The following is a 25,270-nucleotide window of genomic DNA, read 5'->3' as shown; positions in this document are numbered from 1 at the left end:
AGGAAAGGAGGAAGGGAGGGAGGGAGGGAGGGAAGGAGAAAGGAAGGAAGGAAGGAAGGAAGGAAGGAAGGAAGGAAGGAAGGAAGGAAGGAAGAAAAAAAGGAAAGAAAACCTGATAAATTTTCCTTAGACAAGAGAATTTTCAAGAGAATCTGAGTTAGGTGCAGTCAAAAGTTCCCCATTCTCTAAGGTGCAGGCTGTTGGGGTGAAAGAAAAGGCAACTTGTACTTCCTTTGCTCTTCAAAGGTGGAAAGGTTTGTGTGTGTGTGTGTGTGTGTGTGTGTGTGTGTGTGTGTGTGTGTTAAAAGACTTTAACAATTTAAGTTTATACCTTTCGGGACCAAGACCTCCATTTCAGAGTGATTGGTTTTTGTCTCCCACACCCTGGAGTTATCGAGCTGGGGTGGTCAGCAAAAGTAGAGACACAGCTGCTCCCTCCTCTTACTAGTCAGTATTCATGGACCATCATCCTTCTCACTGGGGCCATCTTGGGAGAGGTCAAAGGGTGCTCCTAGTCTGGGACAGGCCATCTCTCCATCTCTTGCACCCTCATCTACTCCTTGGCCACTACTGAAGACCTCCAGGGTCCTCCAAAGCAAAGGACCTCTCTGTTGTCTTACTCCCAAACTGTGAGTAATTTTCAAAACCACAGTGTTTCTTTTACCAGTGGGCAAAATCATGCCACCCTTTGGCTGGCAAGGCAACATGGATAACATAAGAAGTACTCTCCCAGAAGTCGGGAGCCAGGCCTTAACTCTCCCCCGCCCCGAACCCCGGCCCCCAAACCCCTCACTAAAGCATCGCGACTTGAGCAAATGACTTCTTGTGCTCAGTTCTACCATATGTGTAATGTGAAAGAACATTAGACAACAGGAGCTCACCTCTTTTTTCCCCCTCTCCCTTCCGTCTTCCTTTCCCTCTCCTTTCCCCCATCCAGACCCCTGCAATCTCATCGATGTCCAACCTCTAGGTTTTCCAAAAACCAAACCAAAACAAAAACTCTTCTCACATTACCAGGGCCCTGTAAGCCCTAGTCTGCTAAAACAGAGCCTTGATCTCAATAATCAAACACATATAAATAAAAAACATCACTGAAAAACAATTTAGAAATCAATCTTAAAAAAAAAAAAATCCCAGTGTTTTCTTAACCTTAGGATTCCTTAAGTGTGATGCTGGCTACCAACCTCTCCCATATTTCCCCTATTGTCTGAGAATACGCCAGAACAATGCGCCTGTGCATGCTTGCTTTCCTGTATGACCCAAACAAGTAATTCGGCTGCAGCTGGCTGGCTCGTCAGGTTCTCCTCAGGTAAACAGTTCACAGGCAGTTAACAATGATTCCCAGATGAGAGGGAAATATAGCAAGAACCAGAGCTAAGAGGGAGCAGGGAATAACTAAGACAGAGAATAGAATCTCCCTCTAGCCTAACATCCCTTGCTTCATTTGTCCCTGAAGAAAGCCAGGGTTGTCATGGCTAAAGATGTCCCCAACAGACAAGAAATGTTGCCTGAGTCTCTGGAGAGTCACCTTCTTCAAGGCACTTACCCTACAGGCAACACCAGGCTATGCCATGGCCCTTCTGCAAGGGAAGTAACTCATTTCTGGAACTTGAGTTTTCTGTCTCTATATGAGTGACAGCTTCTTCCACCCCCATAGACGACTTCGGATTATCCTACAGAACTTAAATTCATAGCTGCGATGGATTGCAAAAAGGCACTAGCCCGTGGTAAACATGTAACTTAAGAATCCTTTTACTACTCGACTTATGCTCACACTAGTAGACCATGGTTAGAATATGTAAAATTTAAAAAGGCTTCAGGTTAGCCTAAACTTTATTGGTGGATACCAAGCAATGACTGGGACATTTAGACATGTCCATCCTGGATTTAAATGTAAACAATCACCTTACAACCTTGAAAGAATAAGTAGATTAGTCCTTGGATATTCTAGACCACGGCTATCCTGCAGGATGTGCGCGACAATGGAAATGTTCAGTCGGTCCCAATGTGGTCAGACAGACATTAGTCATGTATGCCTCTTAGGCATTCAGGTTGTTATTGGTGCAACCGAGAAGCTAAATTCTGCTTTTTAGTTAACCTTGGCTTAAATACCTCAAGGCGAGTAGCTACTACAGGAAACAGCTCAGGCATAGGCCATTCGAGCCCCAAGGCGTGGGCCAAGTGTAGGGCCACGTGGTAAAACCTAGTGCCTCTCCTCTAAGAATTTACAAGCTGTGAGAGGAGATAAGGCATGATAGTTATGCTGACAGATGGAAAGAACAAGAAATTCAGAAAGAGTATCTTAGCATGGATTGCTATATAGAATTTCACAGGCGTAAACTTGACAGAGTATTTGTCTGCATCCACAAAACCCTGGGGTCAGCCCCACCGCCCCATAAGCCAGGTCAGACATGCCTGATTCCCGCCATCCCAGGACTCAGGAAGTGAACGCTGAGTGGTCCGAAAAGCTTCAAGCCATCCTCTGCTGTGCGATGTAATGTCGCCAGCCCAGGCTACATGGATCCCTTTTTTTAAGGACAGAGAATGACCTCTCTCCCTTTTGGCCACCAAAGCAAAGCAGTCCACACCTAAGAGAGCCCCAGAAACCTCACAATGTGTGCTGCTGCCCACTTAAGGAACTCCCCCCTGTCTCCACGGGTCACGTGACACACTAGCTGCCTAAGGCAGACCACTGAACAACTAGGCCAGCCAGAAGCTACACACACTCCAAACTAGGTGAATCCAGTTCCCCTTCCTCACTCCCTTTTCTACATCTCATTTTAACTCATGGTCTAAAAACTAAGAGCAAAAGGAAACATAATCTAATAAATACAGTGACAGCTCTTTCCCACACGTCCCCCATCAGTATGTGGTGGACGCTGGTCTCAGCTTCAGGCATGGTGGGGGGGAGGGGGGGAGAAAGACATGAGGATTGGTAAAAAATTGAAGGGAAAAAAACAGGTGAAAAACAACCGTGAGAGCGCACAATTGGTTCCTATTCTCAGCACCTTGCTGCCAATGGGGCTGGACCATGGCGTTGTACCTTCTGCAGACATAAGGTAGGGAACAAGGTAATTTTCGGGGGGATCTTCCCATACTTCCTCAGTGTAGTTGTGGGGAGACTAACTAAGTTTTACTATCATTATCATTTAGTGTATGTGTGTATGTCTGTGTGTGTGTCTATGTGTATGTGCTTGTGAATGTGGAAAAAAAAAAAGGTCAGATAAAAAAATACTTTCTGTGTAGCCTCCATTTCTTTCACCTTACTTTGTCTATTTGTTTGTTTGTTTGTGACTTACTGTGTAGTGAGGCTAACCTACAACTCATTTTGCTGTCCTAGAACTTGTAGTAGCACCCCTGCCTCGGCCTCTCAAGTGACCTTGCCTCTATGCCTGGCCTTTACACTGATCATCTTTAGAAAATGTTTATTTGTTTAAATGACATGTATGTGCACGTGAGAGCGGGCGCCCACAGAGACCAGAGACATTAGCGTCCCTTGGAGCTGCATTATCTATAGGCTGTCCAAAGGCCGTCTCTGGAAGAGCAACTTGGGTTTCTAACCACTGAGCCACCTCTCCAGCCCCTTCATTTCCATTTTACATCAAGTGGAACTTTTGTACACCCACCCACACTGACCCCATCACCTTGGGGTTATAATACAAAAAAAGAACTCTTATTTCCACAAAGGTGACAAAGGATGGCAATTAGAGCCCAAACAACAGGCTCACATCATTATGACAGCTTAACCTCATAACAAAAATCTTTAAATAGGGCCTCATAGATAAAAATTCTAGAGGGACTTACTTCCGATCCCCAGTGCTAAAGTGAGCATATTGAAAGAAACCGCGGCTTCTTCCGACCATGCCAGCCAACCTCTTCTGACTTTGGGAAAGAAGGAAGCTATGTTGAGTACCGTAGCATGTAACCTCCGAGGGCGCAGCTCCTGGGTCTAACCATAGGATTCCATGAGAGCGGAACCACAGTGCTTGAAACATCAACTTTAGAAACTGTACATCAATGGCAGACAGAGAAGCCCAAGAGGGCTTTACGGTGAGAAGACAAAGAGAGCTTCGGAGCTCTGAGGTCTGGCAAGGCAAGCAGGATCCCGCAGGTCACTGAGACACAGCACAACCCTTGCAGCCATGACACACAGCAGCAATGAGACCGGTAGCTGCTCAACACTGAGACCTTCGAGGTTACATCACAGGAATAGGAAGTGACATGAACCCCCCTACTCTGTTCCTGAAAATCTGTTTATGGACCGCTAGTGGATGTTGTGGAACAGGGTATCTTTTTCTTTAATGGCATAATGTAAGTAGGAGGCTAGTTAGATAGAGGGAAGCATGCAGAGAGAAAGGAAGACTGATGCCAGAGCTAACATCTGGAGAACATAACCACAGTGCATTGTGGGTACATATGAAAATAATGTCATGCAATAATAACAATTTTGTGAAGAGGAGCCCGGCATGTCCCTGTTATAGTGGGCAGTGGTAAATAAAGGAGGTCTTCCAGGACCTTTGATAGAAGACTCCTGGGTAATCAGTCCTCATTCTCATAAGCCATTCAGGATGAATGGACAAGAACCAGGAAGGGATCTCGTGAGGCGGGATAATCTGCTGCCCGAGCACAATACAGTCAGATCAACGAGCCATTGTTCGTAGAGAGCCCAGTGCACCTGCTGCGGCTTTCACTGAACAGAACCTCTCTTTGTAACAGGATTTTACCTGCTTGCACCCTTGAACCTAGCAATTTGGAAAGAATGGGCCTTCCTTGGAGAAACACCTCAAACAGAAATGTCCCAATGCAGGAACCCGGGGAAGGCTGAACTACAGAAAGGGTTACTTACACCCGCCCGACAGTGATGACTGAAAGACACCCCGTGAAAGGGACGGAAGTGTGTGACTGGGTTGGATTTGATTTTCCCGCTTCCAACCCTTTTATATAAAACAGGATGTTGTTGTAAGGACACATGACATTTCATGAGGAGCTGTAAGAATGTTGAAGGTCGGGGGCTGGAGAGATGGCTCAGTGGTTAAGAGCACTGACTGCTCTTCCAAAGGTCCTGAGTTCAAATCCCAGCAACCACATGGTGGCTCACAACCACCCATAATGAAATCTGATGCCTTCTTCTGGTGTGTCTGAAGTCAGCTACAGTGTACTTAAGGTATAATAAATAAATCTTAAAAAAAAAAAAAAAAAAAGAATGTTGAAGGTCGGGCTGATGAGGTGACTCAGAGGGCAAAGACCCTTGGCATTAAACCTTGAGACCTGGGTTCTGTCCCTGGGGTCCACATAGTGGTAGAAACGAAGCGACCCCTGTAAACTGTCTTCTAGCCTTTACCCATGCACCGTGGCATGCAAGTACCCCAACACACTATGTAAGTAATCAAATAATCATGTAACGCATTTTCGAAAAAGAATGCTTAAGGTCATCGTTCTCTATTGCTTTCTGCTCCTGGACCCGCCTTTATTATCACAGCCTGTGCTGTGTTCTTAGGATTTTAAACCTACGCTCCAAAAGCACGTTCATAAACGTATCTGATCACAAACTATAACAGCCAACTATTGAGTGATAGAATCATCACAGACAGATAACTTTGCATTGACGTCATCTTAAAAGGAGACGTCACATGTCACATGCTCTCCTCACAAGGTAGACTCAGAGCACAGGCGACTCCAGGGGGGCAGCTGGATACGAAATTTGATCCTAGAACAGATCTGAGCCTCAAGGGGAAAGTTCTCCATCCTCAGAGAAGAGAGAGCTCAGTGAGACAGTGCTGGCCATGCAAATGTGAGGAGGGGAGTGTGGATCTCTAGCACCCAGGAAAGCCGGCAGGGCAAGGACCACTTGCAGACTTAGGTGGTGGTGATGGAGGAGTTCGGGGCAAGGACCACTTGCAGACTTAGGTGGTGGTGATGGAGGAGTTCGGNGGGCAAGGACCACTTGCAGACTTAGGTGGTGGTGATGGAGGAGTTCGGGGCAAGGACCACTTGCAGACTTAGGTGGTGGTGATGGAGGAGTTCGGAGGAAAGCTGGGGAGCTAGACCAAGCTGAGGCTGCAGTGAGAGACCCCAATCAGAAAAGAGAATGGAAAGAGACCTCAGAAGGCACGTGGTATCAATATCTGGTCTCCGCACTCACGTGCACATATGTACATACACATGCCCACACCTTTACCCACCTACATATAAATACACACACATACACACACCAAATAATAAGAATAATTAAAAAAAAAAAAACCAAATGTTCTTTCTGTCAAGGGCCTAACTGGATATGTTAGTTGTTTGTTTCGTGAGGGTATTTTAGTGGGGTTGTTGTCGTTGTTGTTGTTGTTTCTTTGTCAACCTGACACAAGCTAGAGTCACTTACCAAGAGGGAATCTCAATTAAGAAAAATGTCTCCATTGAATCGGCCCATAGGAAAGTCTGTGAGGCGCTTTCTAGATTAATGATTGATATGGGAGGGCCCAGCCCTTTGTGGATGGTGTTACCTCTGGGTGGGCTGTATAAAAAAAAATAAATCAATCAGGGGAGCCAGGGGGAACAAGGCAGCGAGCAGTGTTCCTCCAGGGCTTCTGCTTCAGTTCCTGCCTCCAAGTTCCCATATGAGTTCACGCCCTAACTTCCCTCCATGATGAACTATGACATGGAAGTGTAAGCCAGATAAACTCTTCCACCACCTCCAGGTTTCTTTTGCCTATCATAACAACAGGAAGCAAACTTGGACACCAGGCCAACAAAAGGAGCAATGTATATGACAAAGTATTGTTCCAACTTTCAGCTGACTGAGGTTGGAAACTACAAAATATTTTACAAAGAGAATATCTTTGTTGTTAGGAAATATATTAATTTATTAAAGGGTAAAAGTCCATGAAACAATTTAGGAAATTGTCTATTGAGTGAATGTGTATATAAATATGGCATGTATTATATATACATGCCATTAAATATAACACATTATTCTGTAATACATTCTCCATTGTGTAAAATTACTATACGGCTTCAGAAGCAAAGAAGAGATGACAACGAGTAAATAAAATCTGAAGCGGGATGTGGTGGCACATGTGTGTAATTCTAGCATTAGGGAGTCGGAGGCAGGAGAATAAGGAATTCAAGGGCAGCTTCGGCTACGTGGTGAATTTGAGAACAGCCTGGGCTACATAAGACACTATCTCAGAACAACCACAGCAATAAGAATAAGACCAACCTGACAACAGGAATACAGGAATTCTTTACCCTCCCTCTCCTCACAACTTCTTCTCCGTTAGAATTATATGTCCATAGATAGGTTTTTAAAAAAATTTTTATTAGAAAGGCAGAGGGTTGATGGTGAGGCTTTCTAGCCACCAGATTTCCAGAGGATTCTAGAGGGTCAGCACAGGCTATCAGCCAGATATGGCCAACCAGCGGCCCAAGGGCCACAGGCATCCAGGGACAGCTATGAAGACAGCCCAACACACACACAGGTGACAACTTGAGGCTGCCACATCAGAAATTGGACAGCTCTGGGAGTCTGAACCAGGCAGATGTGACCCCCATCCCGCTGAGCAGTCTCCCAAGTCATTAAGGAAGGCAAAATCAGTTGGGTTTTACTGTTTCTCTCCAACTTCCTGTAATGTTTTTTATTATACAAAATGTGTACCATTTGTGGGGTACTAACAATAAGAGGGGAAAGAGGACAAAATCCTACCACACTGGAACTGTTCTTCATGCTGCCATCTTTCCTCCCAACCTCTGAAGGTTTAAAAGAGTGGAGACTGTTGTAAACTATGTAGCTCTGTGTGTTCCTTTTATGCCATATAAATAACTCTTTGGACTGGGTGGAAAACATCCCATTACATGTGCACAGTTCAGCATTTGCTCAGCTACTTCCCTAGAACTGGCACTTTATTTGTTTGCAATGTTTAGGATTTACAAGGCTAAGTTAAATAGCTACAAGGTTAGCGAGGCTTGCCGTCCCATACCTCCAATCCCAACACTAAAGATGCTGACATGAAGACTCACAAGTTCAAGGCCCGCCTGGCAACAGAGTAAGATTTTTTTGTCTCCTCTCCCCACAAAAGAGCGTTTATGTTCACTGGGCTTGCTTAAAAAAAAAAAAAAAAAAAAAAATCTGTTTATACCTCAGTGATAGAGTCCCAAAATAGAATGACTATACCAAAGAGTATAAAGCACTTTCAAAACCAGTTTGTCGGAAGGTGAGCATACACCTTTTATCTGTAAATGGGAAAGGAAACATCTGAATGGGATTTCCAGAGCCTGTCTTCACTCAGGAAAGGAAGTTACAGCCACAGCGGGGAACAAAATTGCTGCCTTCATGTCAGACTGAGCGCAGAGACATTAAATAAGTGCTGTCAGCTATTTTTTGCCCTTAAAAGAGAAAAGACCAAAATATTCCAGCCTCTATTAACACAGAGGCTACTAAGTGAGAGACCCGGCCTCAGACGAAGACAAACCATCACTTAACCGATATTTCTGTTCCCTGGATTCTAAACATTTAAGAGGGAGGGTTGTGTGTGTGCGAAGATACAAAGCCAAAAGCAAGATTCACATCTAAACCTTGCAGCCCAGCTAACTTATGGCAATTTAGTCTTGAACTCCCTTTATTTTTTTCCTCAGCCCTGTGACAGGAAAGGGAAGTGTGGGCTGGCAAGACGGCTCTGTGTACTAAAAGCTCTTTGCTACACAAGCCTGAGTTTGATCTCTGGAGCGCACAGTTGGAAAAGAGAACTGACTCCCGAAAGTTGTCCTCTGACCTCCACGTGAGAGCGTCTTCGAGCACGCATGCACGCACACACGCACATACACCCCATAACTCACATACAAGTAGTATATGTTTGGAATTTTCCTATTTTAAACAGAAAGAAGGAAGGGTTGCAGTAATAAGAGCTGTGAAGTCTGGTGCCATGCATCCTAAACAATTAGTCTCTTGTCTGAGTGAAACCTCGCTGGAATTAAATTCCATCCTTTTGCGAAAGAACACAGTTAAAACATCTAAGTCCCTCACAGTGGCTTGCAGGTCCCTGATTCAGCAACATTTTCCAGTTTCAATGGTGCAAGGGAGGGAAATGGAAAAAGGTGATCCTATCTGAAAGCATCATTTGTAATAGATGATTAGAACCATGTTCAGGAACCTGCTAGATCATGGAAAGTCCTTGGTGAAGAAAACGGACTCCACAACCTACAGATCCCCCACCCCTTTAGAGACCAGGAGTGAGACTGAGTGCTCTAAGTGCAGAGAGGAACCAGAAGAAGCTCACCGTGGCCGTTGCGGTAGTAGATCCATTTCTCCCGGTTCTGGGTGGGAGTCAGGGACTTCTTCAGCCCCGCCTTTTCCACTATGGCGCTGGGATCCTGCCGGGGCCCCTTTTTGAGAGTCCTGGAGCTCTTCCGGATGCTGCACACCACTATCAGCACCAGGACCAGCAGAAGGAAGAGCACGATCATCCAAGGCAAGTGCTCGTTGATGTCGAAATGCTTGTGTGCGTTCTGTCTGAGGTGGCCCCTCTTGGGGGCCTTGATGGCTGTGCTGGACTTCTCACCCGTGGCCTCCATGGACGACGGCAGCAGCTTCAGAATGTGTCTGTGGTGGGGGCCTTGCTGGTGGGTAACTTGTGGTGGGTTTGGCAGGGTCCTATTAGTGCCCTCCTTCCCACTGGTTGAGCTCGTATTGTCAGGCACTGTCCCTTCCTCGATGCCACTTGGTACCTTAGTTCTAACAGAGGCAGTAGAGTTGGAATCTGTTGAGTTCATGCCTAGAAAAAAAGAGTAAGGAAGGGGGGAAGAGCTTTTCCATATTTGGGCATCTACACATTCTCTCCTGTCCCTTGTCACCTCCAAGTGAGGGTGGATAATCAAGGAAAAGATGATTGTTGGACCTTAAGATTAAATATTATTTTGCCCATTTTCATAAAGGTCCTAACAACATCTTTATATAAAAGATAAAAATATGAATAGTTAAACTCTGTTTCTGTCCCCAGAACATGGGCATCTTCGGGGAAACCAATATTTGAGCTCTCCTAGACAGCTTCCCTTCCATTTCAAGTTCTACGTGGATGAATGTCTACCTGCCACTAGTAGCCCTTCATTGATTTGATTGTGCAGAAAACGCATTTCATTTAAATTCCTTTGCTTGCTGTCCTCCTCCCTCACCTTTTGTGACTCAAACGGTGAAACAGAGTCCATGACAGAGATAAAGGAAAGCGCTCAGGCTCCTCGCCAGCCCTGTGCAACAGGTCAGTAGATAGAGTAAGGCTGGACTCTCTTAGGAGCCGTCTCCAAGATCACACAGGGCTGAGGCTGGCTCTGTGAACTTCTTTCTGTGACATTTCCACAATTAGCCCTCACGAAAGAGTGTGAGGGCCGGAACCTGAGACAGAACCTGACCTGTGTCAGCCACTGGAGCTATTCATACCTGTCTCTTCATTTCAAAACGGCGGGCACGAGAAAGCGTTCCCTGCGCTTGAAGGCCAGACAGCGTCACACACTGACAGTGTGCTAGCAGACACAATTTAAGTTGGCCATATCTCATGGGAACTAAGTGAAATGAAAGAGGATCTAGCAAATGTTGAACTTCTGCCTGAGTGTTGACTGGAATGAGACAGACATGGATAAAGGCCATGAACTCAAGCTGAACAAAACATTAAGTCATTTTTTTTTCCAGATGCATGGGCTGGTTACCTTTACTCAGATTTAAACTTCTCTTCTGTGTCCTACCTTGGAGTCAACATTCCTCCCTTCCTTCCAGCTCTCCCTTGCTGTCTCTTCTTCTGGCTCCGTCTACACATGATTAGCTCCATTTTGCATAACTTTTTTAATCTGAAAGGAACCTTAAACAACTAAAATCACTCAGCTCACTCATTCAGACCCAGCACTGAGTGGGTTAAGTGATTTACATACGGTCGCACACTGTCCTTATTTCTCAAAGTTCTTCATTTGCCAGTTTGATATAACCTAGTTTCTAGATATCTGTTGTCTCCTAATAGAAACCTTCTGAGTTGCAATATTTCTATTAAGTCCAAAGAAGCCAAATTTAATTAGCCACAAAAAAAAAAAAAAAAAAAAAAAAAAAAAAAAAAAAAATGAAGGCTCCCTCCTCCAAGGGATGATTTTTTAAGATTTAGCAAAGTAGAGAGAACATCTCTGTTACCGGCTCACTCTACTGGGCTCAAAGCCTTCCTCAAGCAAGTAATTCGTGAGGTTGAGTTACCTTGGGGCTCATAGGTGGAGGAAGGGACATCGTGGGATTCCATATGCTCAGGGTGAGAAAAGATAGCTGTGCCAGGGGAAGGTGGGCTTGTGCTGGAGAAGGACAGGTGCATGCCACAGACGTTGTCTGTCTCCTTGGTCCCCGGCTTGACCACCACCAGGTTCTGACCCAGACAGTCCGTGTGAGCTTTACACTTCATCACACTGGAAGGCACATCAGAGAAGGTACCCCGAGCACACTGCTTACACCGCACATCTTCATTCTCTGTCCCTTTCTTCCGCACACCCCAGCCCACGGGGCACACCGTATGGGGGGCGCAGGTACCATTAAACTGATACATTCCAGGTGGGCAGATGCATTCTCGGTCAGTCAAGGCAGCACAAGGTAATCTCTCAATCATCGGCCATGGGCATGGCTGACTACAGTCATGGCATCTCTCTATGCCGTTCTCGTGCCTGGTAAAAGTCCCCGCAGGGCAGCTGCTGCAGACTCGCAGGCTCGTGTTGGTACAGTGCTCGGAGACATACGTTCCTGCTGGACACTTGTCGCAGGTTAGCACCTGGCCCGTGGTACGGTCAACATGGCGGTATGTGCCGGTGAGACTCCGAGTCTTTTGTTCTGGTTGAGCTGTGACGGTGCTGAGAAATCCAAGCTGAAAGAAATAAGAGAGGTGTCAGACAGGAGCGGAGCGGAATAGAGCAACAGCAACAGCAATAACACAGTCATCACCACTGTTCAAGATCTGGCTGGTACCACATCAACTTGACATCAGAAAGAGGGAGGTGTGTGCCAAAGTTGTCACTTCTATAGCACCTGCATACCTGATGATTAAACTTTTGTTTTGTTTTGTTTTAACAAACAGGCATACTTTTGACATTCCTGGTATGTGCATTAAACAATGGAGCTGATGTTTTTAGATTCAAACCCAGTTTGTCCAGTCTCTGAAGGCCACAACCCATAGACACAATCCCTGCAGGCATCCATTGAGGAATCTACACATTGCGCTTGGGTCCAGCAAGAATAGCTCAGTGGCCATGTTCTAAAATAAAAACTTCATCCGGCAGGTCAGAGTTTTACCAACTTCCAGAATAAAAACTTGGAGGACCCGATGGGTGCGGTAGCAAATGCCTTTAATCCCAGCACTTGAGAGGCAGAAGCGGGAGGATCTCTGAGTCTGGAGCTAGTCTGGTCTACCAGTGGAGTTCTAGGATAGCCAGGGCTACATGGAGACACCCTATCTCGACAAACCACACACAGACACACACACCTGGAGGGATCCCAAGTTCCAAGTCCTGAGATGCTGTGAAAGAGAAACAGAGGGCAAACACTAGAGTGACTGCTTCCCTCGGGCTATAGAAATGGAGGCCCTGACAGTCTTGATCATCCTCAGTGAGATGGAGAAATCTGTATGAAAATCATGGCTGCCCCAAGCTACCAGCTACAGAACAAATTCCTTCTAGATTTACAGATTTACGCAGCTCCACTGGTAACTGAAAAAACAAAGGGGAAAAAAAAAAAAAAAAAAAAAACGGTTTGCAAGGTGATCAAGAATCTGTCTTTTTTTTTAAATTTTTTTTTATTATTATTTTCTTTATTTACATTTCAAATGCTATCCCGAAAGTTCCCTATACCCCACCCCCAACCCCGCTCCTCTACCCACCCACTCCCACTAGCATCTCGAAACTTGACCCCAGTCTATTCTTTTCCCAACCCCACAGTTTATGTGGGGCCAGGGTACTTCCCTGCCTCTCACTGGCTCTGGAGTTTTCCTCGTTGGGAGTTTATGATATATACTTAGTTCTCTTCCTTCTGAGTCTGAAAGTAGGGGCAGAGGTGGTCGGCGGTGGATAGTGGTTGGTTTTCTTGTCGTTGGAAATTGAGGAGGAGAAGAGCCTGCGACTTGGTGATAAGTCTCCCCCTCTCTCGGCGTTTGGCTTGGCCTTTCCTTTTCCTGCTCCCCTCTACTTGCACAACCAGCCCGGACACCCTCTCCTGAGCTCGGCCTGCCGATGCCCTGGGTGGAGGAAACCATCTGTCCAATGGAGCCCAGAGTTCAAGATTAGCACCCCACCCCCAGTGTAGACTCAGAAGTGTGCACCCTGGGGAGATACACAAAGCTCTAGGAAACGGAGCCTCAACCCCAGCCTCCCCCACCCAGGGCTCCTGAGCCAGGGAGCCACCCTGAGTGTGCACATCGCTGACTACACCCACCAGCCTAGACAAGGATCCGGACTTTTGTTCTAAGACAAGGATGGTAGGTTCTTCCCTGGTGTCTGACTTGTCAGGGGTCACTTGGCTGTGTTCAAACCCCACCCAGCAACCCCCCATTCCCTACACTCTATTCCATGCTTGCTCTATTTGGGATTCTTGATTTTCTGGGGAGGGTAAGAGGGGGGGTATTCAATTATTTTAGAGATATTCTGTTTTGAGATAGAGCCTTATTTTATAACCCAGGCTGGCCTCGTGGAAATCCTGACTCAGATTCCCCAGTGGCTGGGATTACAGGTATGAGCCATGGAGCTGGGTTAGTCCATTTTGCTGTTGTTTGTTCATTTGTTTTGTTTTGTTTTTTCAGTTTATTTGGTTGATACAGAGTCTCAATGTACAGCCTAGGCTGATGTCAACGTTGTAATCCTCCTGCCTCAGAATCCCAATGACTGGGATTATAGGTATGCACAGCCATGCCTGGCTCCTTTATCAGTTTTTAAGGGACTATAATATTGACCTATAAAATTACCTCATCTATCGCCTGCAAACAGAATAAAGGAGAGTGTGGATTAACTGTGCTTAGCAAAGTGGGTGGAGGAAGAAGCCAGTAGGACAGAAGCAAGGGCTGAACTGGACAAAGATCACAGGGCTGCCTCTTGCCAAGGAGCAATGGGAGGTAGGCTCCAAGCCCCTCATTTCTGTCTCAAACAGAGCAGCTCTGCTTTACACAGCCTAATCAGAAGGAAGGCCTGTTGAGAGCAGAGCTTATTACCCAAGCAAGACTAAGGGGTCCTCTAAAGTCGATCCCACTTCCAGAGTCAATCACTAATCCCACTGTGCTATTTAAAAAGAGAAGGAGAAAAAGGAAAAACTCTATCTAGAGTTTCCCCACCAGTTGTGGAAGTATTTGCCTGTACTAAGGAGACTCAGAGAAGAGGAACACAGGACCCAGACCAGTCTGAGCTGCATAAAGAAACTTTGTCCCAAGACAAAACAATATCCCCTTGTGATGGCGAAAGTTTGTAAACCCAACACTTGAGAGGCTGAGGTAGGGGGATCAGGAGTTCAAGGCTATCTTTGGCAACACGTGAAGTTTGAGAGTCACTTGAGCTACCTGAGGACATGCCTCTACATGCATGCATACATACATACATACATACACACACATACATACATACACACACACACATACATACATACATACATACATACATACATACATAATTCATACACACACACACACACACACATACACACACACACACACACATATGTGCACCCCACACATTAGCTCTTCCCTCTAACCCTGTGGTTCTGGACAGGAAAAGACCAAATGGAAGACAATATTTAAAGATGGCCCCTGCACAATATAGAAAGATTATAGCGAAAGCTAACACTAGAGGAGAAGACAAACAAACAGGAAAGGGGAGACAAAGTCATGGATAGGTGCAAGACAGTGAGAGTCAAGAAAGCCGAGGCTGGGTCCTTCCAATTAAGACCCTTGATTCCTCCCCCCTCTCTCCCACCCCTCTGTCATGCGTATAGACATGGCTAAGACAGGTCAGAGAGATCTAACATAGTTTCAGGCTTTTGAGTACAGTGTTAAAATTGCCTGGGAAGCGTAGGGAGAAAGCTCAATAGTTAAAGTGTTTGCCACTTTACCGGAAAACGATGTGTATGTGTGTATGTGTATATATCAAGTGGATAAAGCAGTCTACCTGTAATTCCATCGCAGAGGTCAGGGGATCCCTAGAAGAAATAGGCTAGAGAGACTAAACATAGCAATGAGCTCTGCGTTTGGCTTAAGCACCTGCCTTGCCAAATAGGGAGGAAGAGCAATTGAGAATGACTTCCAGTGTCAACCTTGGGGCCCCATGTGCACATGGAACCATACATGAGTGCCCAGAAACATGTAAACAAACACACACACACACACACACACACACACACACACACACACACACACACGAAAATGGAAAAAGAAAAAATAATACTGTCTGAGATGATTTTTGAAAACACTTTCTTCATGTACCTCGTCTTATCTCGGAGATCGTTGTGAGTCTACAACAGGGTGAGTGAGGAACTTATTTTGTTTGGCTGTGTGTTTGTTTTTTGTTTTGTTTTTGTTGTTGTTGATGTTGTTTTCTTGCCTTTTTAATCAATCGGAGTGTTTCTGGCATCCAACTAACTCTTAAGTCCCTAACACTATAAACCAAGACCCCTCTGACTGTAAAATTCTTTGATCCTGAGTCACATTTTGGACACAGCCCAATCTCATGGTCAGAGTCACCCCCTCAATCTCTACCTAACCTGGCATTTTTAACTAACTTGATATTAGCATTTTACCCGCCCCCCAAATAAACATCCGTGTAATCGTCCTACCAATTTCAAACTACAGAATCTCAGCTCCCCAGTTCTCTTGTTTGAGTTGGTTTTATGTATGCAAAGGGGGAAAAGCCAACCATGTTGCTCTGTGATTTCTCTTGTACTAACTTCTGTTACGACTAGCCTGTCACCAAGATCTGTCTGTTTTAACATACAAACGGTCTCATTCTAACAGTTAAGAGTTCTTCAACAGAGTGAGTACGTTCTAGAGAGCTGGCTTAGCCGTTAAAGGCTAGGCTCGCAACCAACAGGATGGGTCTGTCTTCAGAGGGTCTTCCCACCAAGGCTTCACTGACTGCTTTCTTGCGTGTATATAGATCAGGGTATAGTTTTCTGTTGTGCATAACTGCTTCTTCCCTCCCATACCTCTCACCCAGCTTCTCTTCCCTCCACTTCAACCCCAGTAGCAGACACGACCACCCCGGTCCCAGTCTTTTGACATCCAAAATGCAACCGATAACCAGAAGCTACTCCATTCTCTCACCCCTAACAATATCAAACATATACATAAATATACATACATACATGCATACATACATGCATACATACATACATACATACATACATACATACATACATACATACATACACAGCCCTGGGTGGATCAAGCAGAAAAAGTCAGGGAAAGAATTGGACAAAGATTTTGAAAAGAGGAGGCACGTTCTCACCCAACCTGTCGGAAAGTCAACAGGATCCTGGTTTGCTCACGTATGAAATGAGCAGGTTGAGCTAAGTAGTAATATTCAATCAACTCTACCCTCCTGCACATTGTCAAGTCCCACCATCCTTATGTAGCTTTACATCTCTTTCTAAAACACCCAGATGCCAAGCAGTTGAGCAAGTAGCCCATCGCATTTCCTGTTTCTGTCTATTGTACCAGCATCTAATTACATAGTGTCTCTTAATGTTGGTTGGCAGTCCCGTAAGTGTATATACTTATCTCTCCCTAATGCGTATAAGCAGCTCAAGGCCAGGGACTACCATACAGACTAAGCTTCCTCACTTGCTCAACTTCCTAATGAACACTAGGAAAATAATAAGCAAACCATCCTTCAAGCCAGGGGCCAGCAAAGGAATGCCAACATACCAGCTCGTCTTATAATCAAGCTTCCTAGCGTCCAGACACTGATGTAGCTAGCACTCGTGGCTGCTTTCATGCTACTGTGGGAAAACTACAAAGCTATGACAGAGACCGTTCTGCAAACCTCAGTAGCTTACTGTTATCACTTGGACCTTTATAGGCGAAGTCAGCCAGCTCCCAGCATGGGCATCTAAAGAAATACAAACAATGCAGAGACCAGCAGCTCAAAGAAACCTCCAGGCCTTCCCCCATAAGTTTCTCTATGAACAGAGCTCTCTCTCTCTCTCTCTCTCTCTCTCTCTCTCTCTCTCTCTCTCTCTCTCTCTCTCTCTCTCTCTCTCTCTCTCTCTCTCTCTCTCTCCCCACCCACTCTAACTCACACGCTCAATCTGGTTCCTTCACACTCGGCTTCAAACTCTCACTTCCCCCTGACATTTGAAAAAAAGCAAAATCATCCACAGAGACAAGACTTCCTCCTGGGTGCCACCCCTGCCTCCCATCCCCAATTGTAAAGCCCTCCTCGGTTTCTTCTTTTCCCTATATGGCTGTCATCATTTTCTTACACATTCATATTCTGTGTGTCTTCCCTGGAATCTATAACGCAGGACAGTATGTAGACTCCGTATCCATCGTGTGGACTACACGCCCTCTTTTCCCTTCCTGATGACATGGGGTGAGTTGATGAGACCCACTGATGCTATCCAAATCCTCAAGGACCCCGCTCACTGACAAGGACTTGTTGACCACAAGGGTGAATTTGCAGACCACGAATAATTAGAATTAGTAAACTAAACAATAACGGTGGAGGTGGTTGCTGGGAGCAAGAGACACCAAAAACCTCCACAATGGTGCCATAATATTAACTGGAAAATCCAAATAAGGTGCCCTGGTTCTCTTCAAGCATGAAAGCAAAGAGTTTGTTCACCTTCAAAGACCCTGAAGACATGACTTTCCTTTACTGAAAGATGTACTTATTTATTTACTTTACGTATGTGAGTACACTGTCGCTGTCCTCAGACCCAGCAGGAGAATGCATCAGATTCCATTACGGATGGTTGTGAGCTGCCATGTGGTTCCTGGGAATTGAACTCAGGACCTCTGGAAGAGCGACCTGTGCTCTTGGCTTTTTGGTCTTTTGTTTTTGGTTTTCTGGTTTTGGTTTGTTTGTTTGGTTGGTTGTTTTTGTTGTTTGTTTTTTCGAGACAGGGTTTCTCTGTGTAGCCTTGGCTGTCCTGGAACTCACTCTGTAGACCAGGCTGGCCTCGAACTCAGAGATCCACCTGCCTGTGCTCTTAATCTCTGAGCCATCTCTCTAGCCCCCCATTACTCTTTCTTAACAGAACTACAATTGGCTTCTAAGAATTAGCTTCCTCGAGATACTCAAAATAAAAAGCTAATATACTAAAGGGTTCAAATATTCTCCTCTCATTTAAAAGAAAGGAAAAAAAGAGATTATACTTTGTGCTTATGATTATAAGCAATATAAGAAGCGTAGATACTCTCTGTGTTTAAACTGCAGTTATTATGAAAATCACATGTATCTAAGAACTTCACCTACCACAGTAGATAGATGCGTCAAGTATCAGCATGCTGTCTCAAACTGTGTATTTGGTTAAAAACAACAACAACAACAACCAAAAATACTACAAGTGTTTATTGAATGATTAGAAGAGAGAAGCAGAGGGCAAGTGGAGAGAAGCACTTGGTGCACGTGAGTGGCTGTGATGGCTTCCAGGGTCTCACTGTGCATCCTGGTGGCCTACAGCACACCTATGATGTGTCACCTGCAGTTGACAGCACAGGTGGGCCTGACTGAAGACAAGAAACACCCGGATGTGTGAATCGTCAGAATGTGGTCATCTACTTATTGTTCAGCAATTCCGCTTCCATGACCTCATCCTTCAGATAAACAAGAGATCCCTTGGTAGCTGAAAGGTTACAACAGATCTGTGCCACTGACATTGTTGTCTGTCTGTGTGTGTGTGTGTGTGTGTGTGTTATATACACATGTGTGTACAGGTGCACATGCCCAAGAGGGAAGCCAGAGAAGGATGTAGAGGGTCCTACTTCATCGCTCTTCACTTCATTGCCTTGAGTCGGGGCTCTCTCATCGAACCTGGAGCTTGCCATTTTAACAAGACTGGAAGCCAGCAAGCTCCAGCCAGCCTCCTTGTTTCCAGCCTCCATAATGCTAAGGTTATAGGTGCTCGAAAGACCATATCCAGCCTTTTTACATGAGGGCTAAGGATTCAAACTCAAGTCTCTTCACATTGGTAAGCCAGCATCTTACCCACTGGGCCATCGTTCCTGCACCAGGCATACGTCACCTTCATTCCCTCTCAAGTTCTAGTAACATTTCATTGTGAAATGAACAAACTCAAGACAGAGGTGGACCTGCTTTTTCTTAGTGAGAAGCAGGAAAATTGCTCTGGAGATATATATATATATATATATATATATATATATATATATATATATATATATTACTGTAGAGATTGTAAGGTAATCAAGTTTGCCTGTGAGGATGACTATGAAATATGATACCTGATGACAAAGAGAAGAGCTGGTCAGCCCTCAGCATTGTTGACCATTTTATCTGGGGCATCATTTTTAATTTGTAATATAAACACTGGATGGCTATAATTTCCCAGATCTGAAGTTAGGGAGCAGGTGGGATACATACAAACAAACGGTTCAAGGACAAAGATTCCACAAATCACAGGCAGGGTATTTCCAGTTATGTTATATAAAGTTGGTTGGCTCTTTCATTTCTACTGCCTTCTCTGAAAAGAAGGAAAGAGGAAGGAAGAAAGGAAGGGAGGGGGAGGGCGGGAGGGAGGGAGGAGGGAGAGATGGAGAAATGGAGGAAGGGGAGGATGGGAGGGATGAGAGGAATGGGAAGGAGGGAGGGCCGTCTCCTATTGCCAAAGCAAAGGAAGCAGGGACTGTTTTTAAAGCTGGTGACTATAGAGAATGCCAGAATCAGAATGTGCTGACTGTAGGAACAGAAGGAGGCAAGCTCAGGGGACACTGGAGAGGAAAAACACAGGGAAGATTTCACCTAGGAGCTGTTTTCTCTGGAACCCGCAATGCAGGAGAGAAAGTGCATACAGCAATCAGTCCCTGGACCACAGCCCCGTCTCCCTCCAACACAGTAGTTATTTCTTTATTCTCTGCTTACTGAGAGATGCCGATAGGATGCCCGGTGAGTAATACGTGAAGTAGTATCACATAGAAAACAGTAGATGATGGAAGGATGCAACTTCATGCTGACGGGGCATGTCCGGAAGAGCACACAACTCAGGCCAGTGCAGCAACTGAGCCTTCAAAGCATAAGGAAAACCCATCTAAGCCTAGAATGTACCACATAGGCCCTGCTCTCCCAGGTACCTGCTGGGAGCGATGCTGTGATAGTAAGGAATACAGGTGTGGTCTCTTCCCATGGATCCCATGGCAAAGTAGGAAAGCTCACAGCCAGTGTGATTAGGGTCTTCTGGGTGGTGATGAGATGACAGAAGATGGAGGTTCTGAGGGGTTGCCACCAAGATGGAGACCAGTGGTCAGAGCACACAAGGTTTTATAGACAGCTTGCTACTTTCAGTTCCACCTCAATCTTTGGATGAGGAGAGGGGTTGAAGGTTCAGTTAGTCACCAATGGCTAATGATGTAGTCAATTATGCCTATGAAATGGCACCTCCATAAAACCCTGAAAGGACAAGGTTCAGAGAGCTCACAGTGTCCAAGGCAGACACAGTAGCTACACAGCTCCACGGTGCTTCCTATATGGTTACCCTAAACATGCCTCCCTCTGCATGCTTAAATCATTGGTCTCCTTTCTATAGAAAAGAGCGATATTCAGAAAGTGTTTCCCTGAGATATGGGTGAGGCCATGCTTACAGGTTAACTGAACCCCCAGAGAGCCATAGGAACTCTGACATAGTCAGACAACAGAAAGCGCGGGTTATATCCTGACTTTTACTCTTGATACCTGACGTCCATCAGAGTCCGTCTGGTGGAATCTAGCCTTCCAGCCGGTAGCTAGCGCGAAGCAAATAGGGTCGGGTGTGAATTGAAGATACCCTGTGCATGTCAGCTGGTGAGTCTGGTTTCTGGGCTGAGGAAAGTTGCATTTTTTTTTTTCCTATCTTTCTAGCCTGGGAATGAGCCAACTTCCAAGCCTCTACCCCCTTACTTGTAAAATGGACACAGCAATAATAACTGCCATTCTAAGTTGTTTTGATAATTAATGAGTTACACGGAAAGAGCATGGAGAACATGTCTGACAGGGTAATTGCTGGATGAATACCAGTTTGGGAAATTAGCACCCCACCAATTTATTATTTTACCAGACTTTAAGTTTACTTCCTGTGACTAGACATGTTTTAAAACATTTCAGTTATATCTTAAGTATAAATTTGAGAAAGTTTCCCTTTTTGTTTTGTTTTGTTTGTTCATTGTTGTTGTTTGTTTTGTTCTGTTTTGTTTGTCATGCTGCAATTAAATCCAAGGTTGTGTGTGCGCTAGGCAGGTTACATTTCCAGCCCCCAAGCTCCAGATTTGTTTGTTTGTTTGTTTAAAGGTGTAATCCAACTCCAGCACAGTGGCACACACTGTAGTTCCAACACTCTGGGGACAAAGGCATGAGGAATATCCCAAGTTCAGGGCCAGCTCGAGGTAGGAAGCGAGTTCAAGGCCAGCTTGGTGTACTTAGTGAGTTCAAGGCCAGCTTGGTGTGGTTAGTGAGTTCAAGGCCAGCTTGGTGTACTTAGTGAGTTCAAGGCCAGCTTGGTGTGGTTAGTGAGTTCAAGGCCAGCTTGATATACATAGTGCAGTCAAAGTGAGGCAGGGATCCACACCAAAACTGGCTCAGAACAAGCAAATAAGACAAAACCTGCAATCTGGGTCCATGCCTATGTACCTAGCGGTACTTGCCTATTTATATGGCCATCCATGCTTATGACCCCAGAATGTAGGATGGAAAGGCAGGAACATCACAAAATCCAAGGCCAGCTTGTGCTAGACACTGATGTCCTATTCAAGCCGATTTCCATGGGGATATTCTTTCTCAGACACCAAACATTTGGTTATTTCTTTTTAATTTAATACAAGATTATAATCCTGAAACTCACTTCCCCGCACACAGAGCACACTGTAGAGGTTTGTTTTTAAAAGCATATGTCAAGAGAAAGACAAGAGGAAGGAAGGCTACTTTTCACACTATATTAAAAACAAGCAAACACGTGGGATTCTGGGGATGTGGCTGGCTCAGCTATTCGAGTGCCTGCCTGGTGAGGTCTGTGACCAGCACACACCATAGTCCCAGCACTTAAAACGGAGGCAGCTCAAGGTCAGCCTTGGGTTGACCTCGTCAACCTGAGACGCTACCTCAAAGTAAGTTAATTAATTAAAATGAAATAAACCTTGGTTTATAATAACAAAAAAAAAAAAAGAGAAAAACATAAAAGAGAAAGGATTTACAATTAATAATCTCACTTTAGATGCCCAGGGCACAATTAAGTAAGGGTTTTCCAAAGTGAGTTACCCCAATTTGCTCTCACACAATATTATTGTCCTGGTCTAAAAGCAAGCTGGACTCTATCGCCGTCTATTTTTGTATAGCCTATAGGCCTACAACGGTTTTATAGTCTGAAGAGCTGGGAAGTGAGGAGGAGGAATGAATGAGCAGTAATATAGCACCAGTGAAAACTGTGTGGAAGCCGGGCGTGGTGGTGCACGCCTTTAATCCCAGCACTCGGGAGGCAGAGGCAGGCGGATTTCTGAGTTCGAGTCCAGCCTGGTCTACAGAGTGAGTTCCAGGACAGCCAGGGCTACACAGAGAAACCCTGTCTCGAAAAAACCAAAAAAGAAAACTGTGTGGAATTCAAATTTCAGGATCCACAAATAAGGTTTTATGGAAGCACAGTGAGGCTCATTCTTCGCGACATTGTCTGCACATGTCTTACACAAAGGTGGAAGTAAGTAGTTACCACAGATATCATGAGGTAACCGTACTGCCCAGTACGTTACAGAAAAGTCTCTGCCCCCTAGTCTAGAGTTCAGAAAATACTTGGTACATCTTCTCCTGGACGGGTACAATTAATATGTCAACCATTACCAGTCCCAGGAAACGCCACAGAAGAACAGCCTGAAATGGTGAAGCAGCTGGGCCCAGCACTCCCCCCTGTGTGTTTACCCACAGAATCCATTACACACACACACACACACACACACACACACACACTTGGACATATATATCCTTCAGAACACACCGAGGCGGATTCCCACCACGTATACAACACCAATATCCAGAAATATCAACAAGTCAACCAATAACATTATAAAATTCAAAGCAATCAGGATTCTTTAAAACTACCTGTCAAAGGATGGATTCCTAACAAAATGGGCAAAAAAAAAAACCCAAAACAAACAAACAAAAAAAAAAAACCCAAAAACCAAAACAAAAAGAATATTCTCAACCCAGAAAGGAAAAGGTTTAATAACACAATCCTATTTTTTCATGATACTATAGTAATACTAGATAAATAGATTACTATTAAATAATAATACTAGTGAAATAGAGTACAGTACTGGTGAAATGGATCAGTAGGCAATGGGGCTTAACACTGAGCCTGACAGGTAGAGAATTCTATCCCCAGGACCCACAGACTTCATAAACTGTCTCTGACCTCCACGCACTGGGACACAGAGATGCCCACGTGCACACAAACAAAGCAAATACGTAAACATGATCATAAAAAGCCAATAGAGTGTAAAGCAACGCCATATACAGCTAGTAAGAACCTATAACCAGAATGATAAAAAAGAATTAATAAAAATAAGGTTGCCATAACTTCTGCTCGCTAGGGAGATGATGAGTCATCAAAAGTCAAGCACCATGAAATTATGTTTATTATGCCCCTAGAAATAATGACTAAACTGTCACAGAGACCACCAAAGGTCCTTACATCACTGAATTAAAAAGAAGATAAGTAACTTGAAATGAGGAAGTCCAGTCCCGGGCAGATTCATGGGCTAGAAAGCATATTTATAGGTGGCTGATGGCATGCTGAATTGACTGTCTTCCTAAAAAAACAATCTGGCAATCTGCAGCGAACGCCATAAAAACCACTCATTCGTTTCCTCTGACCTGGCAATGCCACTTTGGGGAATGCAATCAGAGGAAACAACCTAAAGGGGGAACAGAGCATTATTCTATACACAGACATCTGTGCAGCAGCCCCAAGTGCCTGGTGACGGTCGCGATGGCTCAGTGCGCTTCGGACCTGCAGAGAGGCAGCTATTTTAAAATGGCAAAATAAAGGCCCAAGCCAATGTTCGACACCGACACTTCAAACTTAACTAACCCTAGGTTCCATAACCCTAGGTTCCATCCTCAGTATGAGAAACAGGTCTGTTTATGTTTGTTCCTTATTGATGGTGGCTTGATACCCAAAAGCAGTTAGCCAACACAAACTGTACTCAATGCAAGGAGGCGAGAGAGGGAGAGAAAGTTGGGTAAGTAACGCGGTGGGGAGGACCTGGAAGGAGCTCCGGGAGCGGGCAACAGAATCAAAACACACTAAATGAAATTCTCTAAGGATTAATTAAAACTTTTTTTTTTTTTAAATGTTGGCAGGTGGGAGTGATGCTCAGTGGTTAAGCACTTGCTGTTCTTCCAGAGGACTGGAATTTGGTTCCCAGAACCCATATTAGTGTCTCAAGACTGCCAGGAACTTTCTGGAGATGTGAGAGCCTCTGAGGCCACCTGCACTCTCTGTCTCTCTGTCTCTCTGTCTGTCTCTCTGTCTGTCTGTCTGTCTGTCTCTCTCTCTCTCTCTCTCTCTTTTAAAAAAAAAAAAGTTTCAAGCCATGTTATTACCCTGCTTCTCCTGCACTGAATGACGTCTTCATACTTTCAAGGGTCCCACATGACACACAGTCCCACTGCCTCTTCCCAGTCATAGTGGCCAGAGCTGAGGACACAGACTGTCCTACACTGGGGCTATTCCACATACCGTTCCCTTCCACTGAAATCCACTTCCTTCTGCTTTGTGATGATTACCATGAAACATCACGTTTTCTGCGAACTCCAAGGGCAGACTACAGATAATCTGTCACTTCTATATACCCACACCCTAGCCATGCCTGCTACTTAATAGATAGTCCTTATGCTTTAGTAAGTTGATGAAAAACACAAATATACCCCTGTAGGAGAAAGGGAGATAATTACAGAAAGAAAAGTGGGGCCAAAAAAAAAAAAAAAAAAAAAAAAAAAAAAAAAAAAAAAAAAATAATAAGCACAAACACACTAGTTGGACCGCTCTGAAAACCTGTCACCTTTGCCTGCAAGTTTCCTTGTCTCACACCCTCCTGCCTCTCCAAGT

General features: G+C 44.9%; 1 protein-coding gene across 1 annotated transcript in view; it reads right to left on the bottom strand.

Moving 5' to 3' along the window:
• The window catches only part of Tnfrsf21 (TNF receptor superfamily member 21), a 71,116-nt gene that overhangs the window by 37,161 nt on the left and 8,685 nt on the right, over nt 1-25,270 (bottom strand). The window contains exons 2-3 of the mRNA XM_021218076.2: nt 11,213-11,864; nt 9,264-9,758 (exon numbers count right to left, since the gene is read on the bottom strand). Coding sequence (XP_021073735.1) covers nt 9,264-9,758; nt 11,213-11,864 — 1,147 coding nt within the window. The remainder of the gene's footprint in view (nt 1-9,263; nt 9,759-11,212; nt 11,865-25,270) is intronic.

This window comes from Mus pahari, chromosome 18 (assembly GCF_900095145.1).
Source record: "Mus pahari chromosome 18, PAHARI_EIJ_v1.1, whole genome shotgun sequence".
Classification (NCBI taxonomy): Eukaryota; Metazoa; Chordata; class Mammalia; order Rodentia; family Muridae; genus Mus; species Mus pahari.
The sequence above is the reverse complement of the archived record's forward strand: the minus strand, read 5'-3'. Positions and strand labels throughout refer to the sequence as shown.